The sequence below is a fragment of the Fusarium solani genome (assembly GCF_023522795.1).
Source record: "Fusarium solani strain SB1 chromosome Unknown bctg00000002, whole genome shotgun sequence".
In the NCBI taxonomy this organism is placed as follows: domain Eukaryota; kingdom Fungi; phylum Ascomycota; class Sordariomycetes; order Hypocreales; family Nectriaceae; genus Fusarium; species Fusarium solani.
The window spans coordinates 4,891,155-4,907,274 of NW_027072155.1; the positions used below are offsets into that span (position 1 = coordinate 4,891,155).

At 51.1% G+C, this 16,120-nt stretch overlaps 5 protein-coding genes across 5 annotated transcripts; all 5 read left to right on the forward strand.

Moving 5' to 3' along the window:
• Nucleotides 1-661: 661 nt before the first annotated feature.
• On the forward strand, nucleotides 662-1,746 carry MRS44_005510 (uncharacterized protein; the record flags this gene model as incomplete). The annotated part of the gene is made up of 3 exons (XM_046274373.2): nucleotides 662-965; nucleotides 1,017-1,261; nucleotides 1,321-1,746. 3 exons carry the CDS (start codon nucleotides 662-664, stop codon nucleotides 1,744-1,746), a joined length of 975 nt encoding a protein of 324 aa, XP_046123784.2.
• Nucleotides 1,747-2,689: 943 nt separating this feature from the next.
• On the forward strand, nucleotides 2,690-3,967 carry MRS44_005511 (uncharacterized protein; the record flags this gene model as incomplete). Its single annotated transcript, XM_046278020.2, has 1 exon — nucleotides 2,690-3,967. The coding sequence occupies one exon, from the start codon at nucleotides 2,690-2,692 to the stop codon at nucleotides 3,965-3,967; it is 1,278 nt and encodes a 425-aa protein (XP_046123783.2).
• Nucleotides 3,968-4,744: 777 nt separating this feature from the next.
• On the forward strand, nucleotides 4,745-8,099 carry MRS44_005512 (uncharacterized protein; the record flags this gene model as incomplete). Its single annotated transcript, XM_065622637.1, has 8 exons — nucleotides 4,745-5,256; nucleotides 5,303-5,549; nucleotides 5,597-5,629; nucleotides 5,676-5,771; nucleotides 5,817-5,925; nucleotides 5,991-6,064; nucleotides 6,115-6,706; nucleotides 6,757-8,099. The coding sequence occupies 8 exons, from the start codon at nucleotides 4,745-4,747 to the stop codon at nucleotides 8,097-8,099; spliced, it is 3,006 nt and encodes a 1,001-aa protein (XP_065478709.1).
• A 1,884-nt stretch (nucleotides 8,100-9,983) lies between these two features.
• Nucleotides 9,984-11,177, forward strand: MRS44_005513 (uncharacterized protein; the record flags this gene model as incomplete). Its single annotated transcript, XM_065622638.1, has 1 exon — nucleotides 9,984-11,177. The coding sequence occupies one exon, from the start codon at nucleotides 9,984-9,986 to the stop codon at nucleotides 11,175-11,177; it is 1,194 nt and encodes a 397-aa protein (XP_065478710.1).
• Nucleotides 11,178-12,163: 986 nt separating this feature from the next.
• Nucleotides 12,164-15,799, forward strand: MRS44_005514 (uncharacterized protein; the record flags this gene model as incomplete). Its single annotated transcript, XM_046281783.2, has 5 exons — nucleotides 12,164-13,333; nucleotides 14,077-14,429; nucleotides 14,477-14,706; nucleotides 14,762-14,815; nucleotides 14,865-15,799. The coding sequence occupies 5 exons, from the start codon at nucleotides 12,164-12,166 to the stop codon at nucleotides 15,797-15,799; spliced, it is 2,742 nt and encodes a 913-aa protein (XP_046123779.2).
• Between the last annotated feature and the right edge of the window lie 321 nt (nucleotides 15,800-16,120).

A 16,120-nucleotide genomic window follows, 5' to 3' on the forward strand; every position in this document is an offset into this window, starting at 1 on the left:
TTACGCCATCGCGTAGCCATTGTACGTAAGAATGTCACTCGTAGACCCCTGGCCGGGCCAAAGCGGTACGCTTGAATTCCGAAGGGGACCGTGATCCTTTTCCGTAGTACGGTAATATAGATCTTCACTCCGGAGTCGCACCTGAGAGATCAACGGGTCCTAAATCCATCTATCACGGCCTCCGCTCGGTGGCTCGCTAGATTTTCCACCAACCGTTCGGTGGGTGAGATGTAAAACCCACCAATGACGGCACTTCCCAACTCCCAAAATGTCACATCCACATACCCTTGATCGTTTCTGTTTCACGTTCATGGTAAGAGCCACTCTTCCAACCTAGCATCCCCCTTTCTTTGTAGAAGTCAAAAAAACGTGAGCGAGGCTCCCGATGCGGTAGGTCTAGGCAATGCTCCGGGCTCCGTGGGCACGAATATGGATTAATTATTCATCTGAACTTCTATTCTCTGTGTGTTCTGTTGTCTATAAGAGTCGAGCTTGTCCGCCTCTTGATGTGATGTTTTTTCACTTCGCTAACCAACATTAAGCTTATTTCTTCCTTCCCCGGCTGGTCCACACTTGGCAACCCCTTATTTTCAACCTTATCTTCTTACTCCAACTATCTGTCACTCAAGCCTTCCCATTTGTTCCCTCTTTCTCTCCCATCATGAAGCTGTCTTCTGTTTTCGCTACCCTTTTGGTGACCGTCGCCGTTGCCTCTCCCATTGAGTCGCGTGACGAGCTGATCAAGCGCCAGTCCAAGGAGGCCTGCAGCGTTGGTTACTGCACTCAGAACGGTGGCACTACTGGTGGTGCCGCCGGTGAGACCATCACTGTCAACTCTGTTGCCGCTCTTATTGAGGCTGCCAAGCGTGATGGCCCCCTCACCATCATTGTCTCTGGCAAGCTGTCGGGCTCTGACCGCGTCCGCCCTACGTCTGACAAGACCATCATCGGTGCTGCTGGAAGCTGTAAGTTCACTCAGAGTTCCTTCATATTTTGCGATTTCTAATTTTAAACAGCCCTCACCGGTGTCGGCATCTACGTCCGTCGCCAGAAGAACGTTATCCTGCGCAACCTGAAGATTGGCAAGGTTGATGCCAGCAACGGTGATGCTATTGGCATCGATGAGTCCACCAACGTCTGGGTCGACCACTGCGACCTTTCTGGCGACCTCAGCGGCGGAAAGGACGACCTCGATGGTCTTCTCGACATCTCCCACGGTGCTGACTGGGTGACTGTCTCCAACACCTACTTCCACGACCACGTAAGTCAACAAACAACTTGCATTAGCTAGGAACTATATACTGACGTTCATCACTACAGTGGAAGGGCTCTCTGATTGGTCACTCCGACAGCAACGCCTCGCAGGACCGAGGCAAGCTCCACATCACCTATGCCAACAACTACTGGAAGAACGTCAACAGCCGTCAGCCCCTCATCCGCTTCGCCACTGTCCACATTGTCAACAACTACTGGGACGGCATCATACTCTCCGGTGTCAACACCCGCATGGGCGCCCAGGTCCTCGTCCAGAGCTCTGCCTTTGCCAACTCTGCCGAGCGCGCCATCTTCTTCGCCGACTCCAAGGAGACTGGCTACGCTGTTGTTGAGGATGTCAGCCTTGGCGGCTCTGTCAACTCTGCCCCCAAGGGTACCCTGACCTCTGCTTCGCTGCCCTACAAGGTTAGCGCTCTCGGCTCCGCCAAGGTTGCTTCCACCATCCCTGGCACCGCTGGCCAGAAGCTGTAGGCACGTCTTTGAAGGTACCTTGTGGCTCGACGGGGTGAATGTTAGGTGCGGTTTGTTATTCTCTAGTGGATATTCAGATGTAGCAGAACATAGTTTTTACAATATCAGTACATAGTTGGTTTCTCTTGAACATATGGGTGTCTCCAAGCAACTCATGACCACTGATGATCCCCTGTGGCCTGTGACTTTGGCCCACAGTACTTTGTCCGCTTCTTAGTACTCTTATGGGGTATTGTTTTTCATCTTTATGGGCACCCAATGGCTGCCATGGCTTAAAACCCCGCAAGCTGTGTTCTTCCCCAGCTCGGGTTATTTACCCACGTGTGGACGACTGTATAGCCTCGGCTCTCCTACCTACCATTCGAGCGCTTCTCCTTGCCTCCGGCCCCTTGAGTCCGGGCGCGAATCGTTGACAGGGATTGGCTGGCTTAAACATTAGGTTCTGCCCAATGTTCTACTGCCCCAAACAATACGAACCCGATTTTGCGCACCAATGGTATTCAATTGCCGATCAGAGAAACTGCGGATCATGCAGCCTATGGAGGCATTTCCTGGGGTCTGTCATCGCGTGATCAAGGCAATGAGTGGGCAGGTCGGTGGCAGGGATCGGCGCTGCTACCCCAGAAGAGCGTCATTCGCGGCGATCCGGTACGACCCTCGGAGGAAACCCCAGACTAGAGGCGCGCATGTTGGAATAGCTTCCATGCCAAGCTCGCAGACAGGAAGGTGTAACCTTAATAGGTGTAATAGTTGCAGTAGTGGTCAGTGTTAATACAACGGCGCCTTTTGCTACAGTCTGGGGTAAGAAGTTACTATAGCCAAATTCTTATATAATGCTACGCTCTCTGCCACTATAGATCTCGTAGGCTCTGCTCTGTGCTTCCTTTCCTCACTTCTTTATTCCTGGGCCAAGAGACATCTACTGCTGCACATGCACTTCGCCATGCAGTTTCTTCAACTTTTGCCGCTGGCATTCATCAGTTCGGTCTTGGCTGACGAGAGCAGCCTCGCCCAAATTGAGAGTGCCCTGTCTGCCCTTTCTGTGACCAACGTTGAAGATATCCGCGGCAATATCCACCTCCCAACAGACTCGGATGGCTTCACTGTTACTTGGAACAGCAGCAACACAGCAGTCATCAGCAATGATGGTGTGGTCAGTCGTCAAGGAAGCGACACTTCAGTGACTCTTGTTGCCACAATTGAGTCTGGTGATGAGGTTTCTGAGCGGGAGTTCAAGGCATCTGTTCGACAGAAGACTAGCCTCGGAGCTTTTGAAGGTTACGCCTTTTCATACTTCACGGGAAACTCTCTTCAAGGCGAGAATATCTTCTTCGCTTCAAGCAACGGGAACAATGCCCTCGACTGGAAGGAACTCAATGGCGGCCAACCAGTCCTCAAGTCCACGCTCGGCACTAAAGGTCTACGAGATCCTTTCATCATTCGCTCTCCCGAGGGAGATACCTTCTACCTGATCGCCACCGACCTCTCTATCGGCAGTGGCACCTCCTGGGGGGCGGCAGTCCGACAAGGTAGTCTCTACCTCGAAGTGTGGGAGTCTCATGACTTGGTCAACTGGTCCGCACAACGCCATGTCAAGGTCTCGCCCGATAATGCTGGCAACACCTGGGCACCTGAGGCGTTTTGGGATTCTGAACAACAAGCCTATGTCGTCTTTTGGGCGTCGTCACTGTACGCCGATGATGATCCCAAGCATGAGGGGAACTCCTATCACCGCATGCTGTACTCTCTCACTCGCGACTTCGTTACCTTTTCGAAGCCGGAGATCTGGCAGGATACGGGCGATTCTCGGATTGACACCACCGTCATTAAGTCCGGAAATACCCTCTACCGCTTCACTAAGGACGAAGGCGCTGTTACTGGATGCACCGATATCATCCAAGAAAAGTCCAATTCACTTCTCGCACCTGATGATGAATGGACGACCCAGGCCAGTTGCATTGGAGCTAAGGCTGGGCTCAAAGCCATCGAGGGCCCCACAGCATTCCGATCAAACCCAGGCGATGCCCACGGCGAAAAGTTCTACCTATTCGTTGACGAGTACGGTGGCCGAGGTTATATCCCTCTTGAGACTGATGACATCGACAAGCCGAACTGGAAGGTTTCGAGCAGCTACAAGCTTCCAACAAGCCCTCGACATGGCACAGTTATCCCTATCACCGCGAAGGAGCACGAAGCGCTCGAAAGTGCCTTAGGCGCATAGTTAGGCTGTTCCTAGTGTTGATTTGTAGTGGGCTTCAACTTTGAGATGATGCCCGTGCCAAAGACATGGCATGAGGACTATGATGGACTGACTAGAGCTGAGGAGTCTAGTAAGCTACGTTGGTGGAATATATCATATAAGACACTTTTAGTTCCAAGTACTATCAGCGCCTTCCTCGCCTCTTCAGCATTATCGTCGTCGCTCAGTGGTGGTGTATGCAAAAATTCAACCAGAGTGAGTAATATGATGTGACGCCGTTCTCGTAGGCCCCGGGGACTAGAAAACAAAACAGCCCATGAAAAGTATGACCGGAACATACGGATGCAATCTTTGCATTGCCTGTTGACCTTTTGAGCGTAGAACGCATGTGATCACTCATTGCCGACAGACAGGCTATTACAGAGGCCAACCAACTAGGATCAACGGGCTTAAAACCTCGATATGGTCGATCCCGTCATAACAGCCCCATTCGCAGTGTCACGATGTTACCAACCCCGCATATCCCTCATAAACTCGACTTACCCCGGGACTGGCTAAATGAATCTTTGCGGCTATACTCTATGGCATGATCGGCATATTCGGAATTTTATTCTATCCACCAATACCGGTTGCATTATGTTGAACTCCGTCGGCGCGTTCGGGTACCGTTCCGAAGTAGTTTGATACTAAGTTTTGCCTTTGGTTCCGTGTCCTGGGCATTATATAACCGGCCATTCATATGAGCCTCAACTTCAATGTCTGAACCTCACTGTTACTTGTTACGGCTATGTGGCCACAATGAAACTCATCAGTACACTTCTTACAGCATTGGGCGCGAGCCTATGCTGCGCTCGCACCCTTCAGATTCGTGGTGGACGACCATTCGACGTCATTCAGAGTCCCCATGAGAGAGATGTGCTCCAAGACATCGTGACGTGGGATGAACACTCATTGTTCATCAATGGAGAGCGAGTCACGATATTCTCCGCAGAGATCCACCCATTCCGACTCCCAGTGCCGAGCTTGTACCTGGATCTGTTCCAGAAAGTCAAGGCGGCGGGATTCAACATGGTTTCGTTTTATGTTGACTGGGCCTTGCTCGAGGGGAAGCCGGGCGAGTTTCGGTCTGAAGGTGTTTTGGCCATTGAGCCATTCATCGATGCTGCAAAGGAGGCTGGCATCTTTCTCTTGGCTCGGCCTGGGCCGTACATCAACGCAGAAGCGTCTGGTGGTGGTTTCCCAGGTTGGCTACAGAGGGTGAAGGGAACGCTCAGAACGAATGCTTCGGATTATCTGAGTGCTACTGATAAGTAAGTGAGACATTCAACGGAAAGGATTTTGGCTAACGCTGCTCAGCTACATGGAACACATTTGTTCCATTATTGCCAAAGCCCAAATCACCAACGGTGGGCCGGTCATCCTGTTCCAGCCGGAGAACGAGTATAGTGCCGGCGATGGGGTCCCCTTCCCCAGCCACGAATACCTCAAGTATGTCAACGATCAGGCTAGGAATGCCGGCATTGTGGTACCTCTTATCAACAACGACGCATGGCAAGGTGGTACTGGCGCACCTGGGTCGGGTATCGGAGCAGTAGACATTTACGTGAGCTTATACGCTGGCCGCTGTATTCAATTCTCTGACCACTATAGGGACATGACGGTTATCCCGCGGGATTTGACTGTGTAAGTCATTGAGGTGATGACTTTCTGCGCGTTGCTAACATGCTAGGCCAACCCCCATGCCTGGCCTAAGGACGGCCTCCCAACAACATGGCACGCAGAGCACATGCAAAAGAGCCCCAATACCCCATACTCTATCATCGAGGTACGATCAATAAGCCTCCGTAAGCGCCTTTCTCACAATGAATAGTTTCAAGGAGGCGCGTTCGACCCCCCTGGAGGTGGAGGTTTTGAGAACTGCTACATCCTCACCAACCACGAATTTGCTCGCGTATTCTACAAGAACAACCTTGCAGCGGGTGTCACAATCTTCAACATATACATGGCAAGTCTTCCTCTAAAGTTTTGAGATGATAGCTAATAGTGCAGACCTTTGGTGGTACCAATTGGGGGAACCTTGGTCATTGCGACGGCTACACATCTTACGACTACGGCGCGGTAAGTGCACAAACACCCGGCAGTTCGAGACAGTCTCTAACTTCTTCAAGGCAATCAAGGAGGACCGGTCCATCGATCGCGAAAAGTACTCCGAGATCAAGCTCCAGGGCCAATTCTTGCGAGTCTCCCCAAGCTACGCGACCGCAACGCCAGGCAACCTCTCCACGTCTCGATACACTGACAATGAGGAAATTGCCGTTACTCCACTTACTACAGAAAAGGAAGGGTCTTTCTTTGTTGTCAGACATGCGGACTTCACGAGCACCGAGTCATCCTCCTACAAGCTCAAGCTACCGACTTCGGCTGGAACACTCACGGTTCCCCAGTTGGGCGGCTCACTCTCCCTGAACGGCAGAGACTCCAAGATTCATGTGGCTGACTATGCTGTTGGAGAACACACAATACTCTACTCGACGGCAGAGGTCTTGACTTGGAAGAAGTTTGGCGACAAGACGGTCCTCATACTCTACAGTGGCCCTGATGAGCTTCATGAGGTTGCTATCAAAGGAAAATCAGCCTTCAAAATCGTCGAGGGCAGTGGTGTCAAGTCCGATACCAAGAAGAATGCCAGCATCCTTCAATGGAAGACATCTTCATCTCGGCGGGTGGTTCAGCGAGATTCACTCTTCATCTACCTGCTAGGTACGTTAACTTTGCTGAAAGAAGTAAGCAAGATAGCTAACACTTGCTAGACCGGAACTCGGCTTACAAGTACTGGGTGCCGGATTTGCCCGGTAAAGGTGATCGGTCTGCATATGGAACCTCGGTCATGAACCCAGACTCGGTCATCATCAACGGGCCACAGCTGGTTCGGTCAATCTCCGTTCAGGGCTCCAAACTGTCTGTCCAGGCAGATTTCAATATCTCTTCCACACCGCTAGAGATTATCGGTGCTCCAAAGGGCGTTTCCAAGTTGGTTCTGAATGGTAAAGAGCAACGATACCAGAAGTCGAAGCTAGGAAACTGGATCGCCCAACGAGATGTCGAACTCCCCACCATAAAGGAATTGGATCTATCTTCGCTGGATTGGAACTACGTTGACTCTCTCCCTGAGATTAAGAAAGACTACAACGATGGAAAATGGCCTGTGGCCGATCAGACCACCACCAACAACACACGGGTTCCCCTCCAGAACACGGTATCACTATATGGTTCCGACTACGGATTCCACGCCGGTGCTCTCATCTACAGAGGTCACTTCACCGCCGACGGCTCCGAAACACAGCTGAAGCTATGGACGCAAGGTGGGCGCGCGTTTGCCACTGCAGTGTGGCTCGATGACAAGTTCCTCGGCTCGTTCACGGGCAATGGCGCTACCGGAAACTTCAACTCTACGTATGAGCTACCGAAACTTCAAAAGGGAAAGCGATATGTCGTGACAGTGGTCGTTGACAACACGGGGCTTAACGGAAACTGGACTCCTGGCTACGATGAACAAAAGAGTCCACGAGGTATTCTGAATTGGGCTCTCGTGACTAAGAGTGGCCGTGAAACTCCAGTCACCAAGTGGAAGCTTACGGGAAACTTGGGAGGTGAAGACTACGTGGACAAATTCCGGGGTCCTCTCAACGAGGGAGGTTTCTACTTTGAGCGCCAAGGTTATCACCTCCCATCACCGCCACTCAAACGCTTCAAGAGAGGGTCACCATTCAAGGGCATCGATAAAGGCGGAGTTGCCTTTTACACAGCAAAACTTGGCTTGGACTACCCCTCCAGTCAATTTGACATTCCATTGTCGTTCACGTTCAAGAACTCGACTGAAAGCGGCCCGTATCGTGCCCTCCTCTTTGTAAACGGCTTCCAGTTTGGACGCTATGTGAGCAGCATTGGTCCGCAGACGGTGTTCCCTGTCCCAGAAGGAGTCCTCAACTATCAAGGAGATAACTGGATTGGGGTGTCTATTTGGGCCCTCGAGGACAAGGGTGCTAAGCTGCCTGGACTCTCGCTAACTGCTGGTGCTTCCGTGCAGACTGGCCGACAGCCTGTCAAGCTAGTTCAGGGGCCAAAGTATAGTCAACGGTCTGGGGCATACTAATCTTATATATGATGGATCACGCTTGCTTTTCTTGTTTTCGCCACGGTACGCAAGGAGGTTATATCTGCTAGTTCTGCCTGTCTGTTTACCATAGTTCAATCGACAGGAGGTGAGCAGACTCCCCAGTTAAACCATGCATATTTAACATGAAGTAAAGGTATATTCTACTGTTACAAACATGTATCCACGTTCAACTACACGTGCATCCACTCGCCTACCTAAATTCGCCTTGTTCCCTTACCTACCTATCTCTAATACTACCAGTCAAACCCTTGCTGCCTGAGTCAATACATCCATTAACGCACCCAGTACAGAGGGAGCAAACCGTAACTTCTCGTACCCCCCCCCCCGCCTTATTATGCAGGCATACCCAACTCACAGTAACGCTTTGTCGGTGATCAATCACTTCGTGCAACCTTCCCAGCCTCGCGCAATTCTAACATGCACCTCGTAAGCCAGTGATGCTGGTCATGCCCATCCACCCAACCACCTCGGTCTGGCTAACCGACCATAGACAAGTTAAACCCGCATACCATATTCTTACTCGTCGGGTACTGTACTTGCCGCGATAGACTACCCGCTGATCCACTCAATGCTATCGTGGATCACAGGTATTGGGTGAATTGACAGGCGCACATCTCAGCTGAGAGTGACATGATTAACGTCGCTATGCTCTGGTTTTGCCTCTGAGTGTCGTTATATTTATGTATCCCCGGTAACAGAAAGGGCCCTCCGGATCTCACTTCTTGCCGCCTCCTAACGCAGCTTCAACACAAGGCGTCTCTAGCTCTACACGAAACCTCAACGACAGTTACCAACCCATTCTTCCGGCCCATCACTACCCGCTCACTCCCAACGCTTCATTGGGCCATGGGGTCTCGAGCGTCATGACAACCAAAGGCTGTGCATTTTGCGAGTTAATTGCCAAGACTATAGGGTCATACCTTGAATTTCCGGCAAGAATGGCGAGGTCAGACAGGCCCAGACCTCGGCAATCATACAATTAAACCAGAACCACAGCCAATGCAAGCTCGTATTGCGTTTTAGCCTCCTTGGTGAAGGATCGGCCGAAATCGAACTGCTCGATACTCGAACATCGACTCCCTCGAAATCCATCATTCAAGATTTAGTCAACTAGGACCGGATACAAGGATGGCTCAGCCACTGCAACCAGGAACACAGTTGCAAAAGATCTGAGCAGTCAGCTGTGCCGGAAGGATTCCGACTCATTGATGTGGAGAATCGATGCGTTACATCTGAATTCGGACAGGACGCAAAATTTGGAGTGGACATCAAGTTTGTTGCCTTCAGTTACGTTTGGGGGGAAAGCGACGTCTCACAAAATAATGCGCTACTGAAGTCCAACAAGTCCGGGATTGAAGTAGCTGGTGGCTTGAAGGAAGGGAAGGTGCCGCAAGCTATTGAGGACGTAATCACGATATGCAAGCGGTTGAAGCAGCGCTACCTGTGGGTAGATCGATTCTGCATCATCCAGAGAAACGAAGATGGAGGAGAGAAACAGCGGCAGATCGATGCATGGGCGACATCTATTCTTCAGCCGAATTCATCATCATTCATGCAAGCGGGGAGAGCATGCATTGCCCGATCCTAGCCGTTTCTAAGGAACGCAAGGTCCTTCAATCCAAGTCAGTAATTGCAGGCCTGCGGTTTACGATCCCTTATCCTCCCCTCGGAGCTTTCTTGGAAAACTCCAAATGGAATACACGGGGCTGGACATACCAGGAAGCCATCCTCTCCACAAGGAAGCTAGTCTTCACGTCTTTCGAAGTTTGGTTCGAATGCAATGATCCAGACGACCCATATTGACGAGAGAACCAGTATTTAGCTCGGAAGGAGAACCCGTATGGCAGCTATAAAGGAAGAATGGCACAATTTCGTGTGAACCTCTTCTCTCGCTGGGAGACATTCGCTTTCACGAACTTTGTCCGCCACCTGAAGTCATACACAGCACGATCTCTCATAAACCAATCGGATATCTTGAACGCCTTTACGGGTATCCTGGCATCAGTCTATCAAGGTGAAAGGAGCTTTCATGGACTACCAGAGGCCGATTTTGACCAAGCCCTGCTTTGGTACTGTGAGGATAATGACAGACCGACGCGATGCGGCGAAGATTGCCCCTCCTGGTCATGGACCTCGGTTAGTGAGAGAGTCACTGCTCCAGTGAGCGAGTCCCTCGACGGATTCATAGGAACACTCGTCTGGTGGACTTATCGGGATCCGGAGGCAGGCCTCAGGGATATCAGGCCATACAACAGTCTTCAGCCAAGACCACAACCGATTTTTAGGTCGAATCATTTACGGAGTTTGCAGTTCGGGGAAGCGGAGAGGGTGCGGACGCCGGACTATAGTCCACAAATTCACCTCCTCCTTGCATGGTGGAAAGCTTGCATTGAGGCCCCCGTTCCGGACGATCTGCAGCGACAACTTGAGAGTTATTCCGAAGAGTATAATAAGTCAGGCATTGCAGGCCGGTGGCCAACTCTCGAGAAAGTCTGGGACGATATCAGAAGTGCCCGGAATGCCGGACCAGAAGCGTTCATAGATCTCAGCATTGGTCTCAGAAAAGAAGACCAACCACTGATTGACAAGCTACCGAACCGTGCTCTGTTGACTCGCGCACAGACGACTCTGTTCGCGGTTTCAAGGTGCCAGGGCAACTCTTCTTATCAGAGTCTATGCACCGTGGATGCAAATGGCAAGCGTGTAGGAATGATTGGGGGTCGGGATGGGAGCGTTACTGGACCTACGCTCACCGAATCAACACCATCACAGGACCTATGTGAGTTTATGGCCATCTCTTTGTCACAGAACCGCGCCAAGCCTGGCGGCCGCACGACTTTTCCTGTCCTTGATGATCACAGCAGGTTATTTTTTATGCATGAACGGCTGTTCCATAGCAAGAACAGGGACGAGGATGAGCGGCCGGTGGTGAATGTCCTGCTTATCGGTCGCACCGAGGAGTCATGGCTTGCACACCGAACTAGTGTTGGTTGGGTCTACCTTGCAGATTGGTGCAAGGCCCAGCGTGAGTTCAAAACGATTGCTTTAGGGTAATGAAATAAATGTGTTTTTTTCTTTTAGTTATATATACCAATGTTGAAAAACGTTAACCTTATTAATATTAAACCATAAACCAGTATTATTTTATTGTTGACAAAGTCATCTTGGCACCCTGACGCAGAACTTGTAAACTATGGACGCGTCAAGCAGCCGTTCTATCCTCTCCTTAAAAACTGTTCCAACACTGCTCTACAGCCCATCAAGGTAGCTCAGGGGCCAAAGTATAGTTAACGGTCTCGGGCATACTGATGTTATATATCATGGATAATGGCTGGTGGTCATCTTTACGCTCCGACGAATAAAGAGTTTCTGTTTGTCAGTCCCGTCTCCCATACCCAAGGAGAAGCTCGGCCAACGCGTTGAATCATGTAAACTCAAAAGCCAAGCCAATCGGGATCACCGGTGATAATTACCATGTATCAACCTCAACAAGGAAATGCCAATACCGCCATCGGCTGAAAGTTGCCGTGATGATCCACATTGCGTAAGCCTGTCAGCTTGGCGGTTGCCCCTGGCTTGGTATGTCACCAAGGCAAAAAACAGGTTCAACGGCGGATTTAAAACGTCGAAAGAACACGGAAAGAACCGAGAATGACTCCTAGCTCAAGCCTCGGCCTAAATAAAGCATCAACATGAATTGAGGCTGTCTCTGTATGGTTGGTTCGTCTCGCTCGGTTGTGACGGCTCACCGGGGGTGGGGTTGGTCCACGACGCTGTCTCCCAGTCAGCGCGAGGCGATCAGCAGACATTCATATGCAGACAATTTCTTGCATTCATCTTCTCCTTTTTCATCCCTACTTTCGTGACCTTGTCGACTTCTCTGCGCCGGTGATGCTTTTCGACGCGTGTCCCCACGCTCGCTAGAACACATGCCCCAGTCCAGGTGACGAAAAAGGTGCCAGGCAGGTTTACCACCGACTTCTTTGCCAAGAGATACATACTGACTCTAGAATCCAGGCCGTTTACCCTGCAGGGCCATCATGAAGATGATGAAAGAATCCATTGACGCTGCCGACCCAAGCAACGCGCAACCACAAGATGAATCCGATCCCGAGTTCAGTCTTGCTGGGCCCAAAAGCCTTGTCGCTGTCAAGAAAGGGACGCGCTGGACACAATGCGACAGCCCTCGACTCAGGAACAACTTACTTGGGGCTGTGGGATTCCTTGAGCTCGCCAACGCTGGCGACTTTGCTGCCAACGTTTGGAACGATACCCCGGTGCCCGTCCATGCCGTGGTGCTCATGGCCATAGGAGGATTCACGGCACTTGTGTTTTCGGTCTTTGCATTTATAGACTCGAGGAGAGCCTGGGCCAACATTTCGTTTCTTCGCAGCCAGCGAAAGTTGCTCGAAGATGAAAAAGCTCGTCGAGTTACGGATTCGCGACCCATCCAAGAGATTGACGTGCTACTCGAAATCACCATCCGCGAGCTTCGAATCGAGATCATCAACCGATGGGCAATGGACGTCTTGTTGGGAGGGGGTGCAGTGCTCATAGGCACGGGCACTTTCATGGCCATCGGCGGTGCGAATCGTCGTGTGTGGCTGGCCAGCAACATCCTCTCCGGATATCTCGGAAACGCGCCCATCGCTGCCTTCGGTTTAATCAGTGCGACATGGGCTGTCATCGTATGGAAAAAGATGAGGCATCATCGTCTAGCAGCTGAGAAAGCATTGAAAGGCGCGCCGGCGTTGCCCCTCATCAAGCGACGTTGTTTCAACCTCCAACTATTCTACGTTATCAACGGCATTGCTACTATCCTCGGAGGAGTTGGATCCATGTTGACGGCGGAACGATGGTGGGGCTATGTGATTCTCATCCCCGTCATCATGTCTTCGCTGTTCTGCAACGTCTGGTGGCGCAAGAGAGTCGGCTATGATCGTCCATGGATTGCCGACCCTGCACCCATGAACACCAACGGCCTTGTTCATGCACTGGAATCCACGGCGCAAATCCGACGAGCTTTCCAGAATGGTCCTGGCACGATTCTCCCTCGGATTGTTGGAGGATTGCCCAGTCCTGCTTTCCCCGAAGTCTTGGATTTTTTGGTGAAGCACGATCTTTTTGAGACGTTCTGTCTTTACCTCATCAACAATGTGCATGTGGCACACGTACTAGGCCTTCAAAAATCTACTCGAGTAGAACTCGACGTATCTCGCATTTTAGAGATACCAGACATCCACCATCCTCGGATGGTTGGACTCGCGGAGGAGTTTCTAAGAGAGGAGGGGGCAAGGCATTTTCAGACTAGGGAAAGGTTCATGATCGAGATCTTGGGGACACATTTGATCTTGACTGACAAAGACCAAGAGATTCAGGCAGAAAAATAGATAGCAAGCGATTTGTATTTCAACAATGAGGGGCCAAGTGCCATCACCATCAACGAAGATGCTCATGTGATTATTGTGCGTCCCTAACCTACAGCATCCCGCTGCCAGTGCCGAACTGGTTCCAGCCAATCGGAACGATGATGACGTCATGTAGTGGATCTCGAAAGCAGAGCCGAGTTGAGACGGACAGAGCGTGGAAGAGTTATGATGCCCTGGACGAGTTGAAGCATGACTCTGTTTGATTGGTAGCAGACTGCAACCGTTTGCAATCGCCTTAACGACCGTTAAGTCCATTTACATCTCTTCCGAAAAGCGAAGCCACGGAGCAGCTTCTTGTCAACGCCGATACTGGCCAGCCAATCACAGCCTCGCTATTGTGACATTCTCAAATGCCGATGGCTCGAGCCGCTTCCGTTCCGTTAGTGTGGGGTTCCTCGGAGTGGCGTTCGGGGTCCCCATGTCCGCCGCTCCGTGAATGCAGGTAAATCTGGGGTACTTGCTCACAAGATGCGGGCATATATATACGATCTGGAACGTTCAATCTTCCTACTCTCCAATCCCAGTTACGAACAGAGCCAGAGTCACGAAAAAGCAAGCAACCCGGGACAATGGCTTTGATCAACCTCCTTATTTCGCCTTGGGCGCCTGTCGCTCTCATAGCCTTATTCGTTGGCTACTATCTTGTTCCCTATTTTGGGACGAATCGAGGCCTTCGAGGAATTCCTTCTCCGTTCCCCGCGCAGTTCAGCAACCTCTGGTTAATGTCAACATGCCGACGTGGTAAACGATTCGAGGTCGTCGACAAGGTTCACCAGAAACTGGGCCCTGTTGTTCGCATTGCCCCCAACCATGTCAGCATTGCGGATGCAGATGCCATCAATGTCATCTATGGTCACGGAAATGGTTTCCTCAAGTCGTAAGTCGATAAGCGACTTCTTTCTCGTCCATGCGCTAACTGTTCAGGGACTTCTATGACCCATTCGTCTCCATTCGTCGTGGCCTTTTCAACACACGAAGCAGGGCTGAGCACTCTCGAAAGAGAAAGATCGTGTCTCACACCTTTGCCCCGAAGTCTGTTCTTGAGTTTGAGCCCTATATCCACCAGAACCTCGACCTCTTTGTTAAGCAGTGGGACCGTGCCTCCAGCAACCCCGAAGCTGATGGCGCTGGACGGCTGGATTGTCTCTCCTGGTGTGAGTTAAAAAGACTGGAAGGATATTGAATTTATTTGTGACTAACAAATCTTAGTCAACTATCTCGCTTTCGACGTCATTGCTGATCTCGCATTTGGCAAGCCATTTGGTAAGTCTGTCAGAATTGGCGTCTCAAGTGCCAGACTAATGAAACGCAGGTATGCTCGCCTCTGGAGCTGATATTGCCGAGGTCAAGGCAAGCCCTACAAGCCGAGCTATCTACGCTCCCGCTGTGGAAATCATGAACCGACGAGGAGAGGTCTCTGCCACCCTAGGTTGCATGCCCTGGCTCAAGCCGTACGCCAAGTGGCTCCCCGATCCATTCTTCAGCCAGGGACTCCAGGCCGTCGAGAATCTGGCTGGTATCGCAATTGCCCGTGTTAGCGAGAGACTCGAGCGAGGAGCAAACACGACCCGAAAGGACCTGCTGGCGCGACTCATGCAAGGCCGAGATGAGAAGGGAGAGCCGCTTGGACGAGACGAACTCACAGCCGAAGCCCTTACTCAGCTTATTGCCGGAAGCGATACGACATCCAACTCCTCTTGCGCCCTGCTCTATCACGTTGTGAAGACACCTGGAGTCTTGCAGAAGCTGCAAAAGGAGATCGACGAGGCCACATCCGATGAAGGAGTTATCCCGAGCTACGAGTCTGTCAAGCACCTGCCCTATCTCGGCATGTGCATCAACGAGACCCTGCGACATCACTCACCATCTGGAATCGGCCTGCCTCGAGAGATTCCTGCCAACTCCAAGGGCGTTACCCTCCACGGTCGTTACTTTGGCCCAGGAACGGTCCTCAGTGTCCCCACTTACACAGTTCACCACTCAACGGAGATCTGGGGGCCGGATGCAGAGGAGTTTAAGCCTGAGAGATGGGAAAACATCACCGACAAGCAGAAGATTGCCTTTATCCCCTTCAGCCATGGACCCCGCTCCTGCGTGGGAAGGAACCTGGCTGAGATGCAGATGAGGCTGATTGCTGCCACGTGGATCAAGAGATACAACATCTTCCTGCGACAAGAAAAGATGGAGACACGCGAGGGTTTCTTGCGGAAGCCTCTGGGAGTTGAGATCGGAGTATCTCGACGATAGAACGTTTTCTGAAGTCTCAAAGCATTTACGAGAGTGCCTATTTCATCGTGAGGGAAATGGCGCATTGGTGTACTGATTGAGGATGGGAAAAGCTCAATCATAGGCTGGGTGCGGATCATGCATAAGATGGCATCGCAGAAGCTGGTCATAAGCGGTCATGCAAGAATGTATCTAACTAGTTCAAGATTTTATGGAAGATTTGATAAAGATTTGAAGTTCATTTAGTGTTATGCCGTTCAAACATATTTCCCGTGTCTTCGCATGACGGAGAATACTCTGACCTCAAAGAAGTTGGGCAAGTGAACTGAATAGCGAATTCAA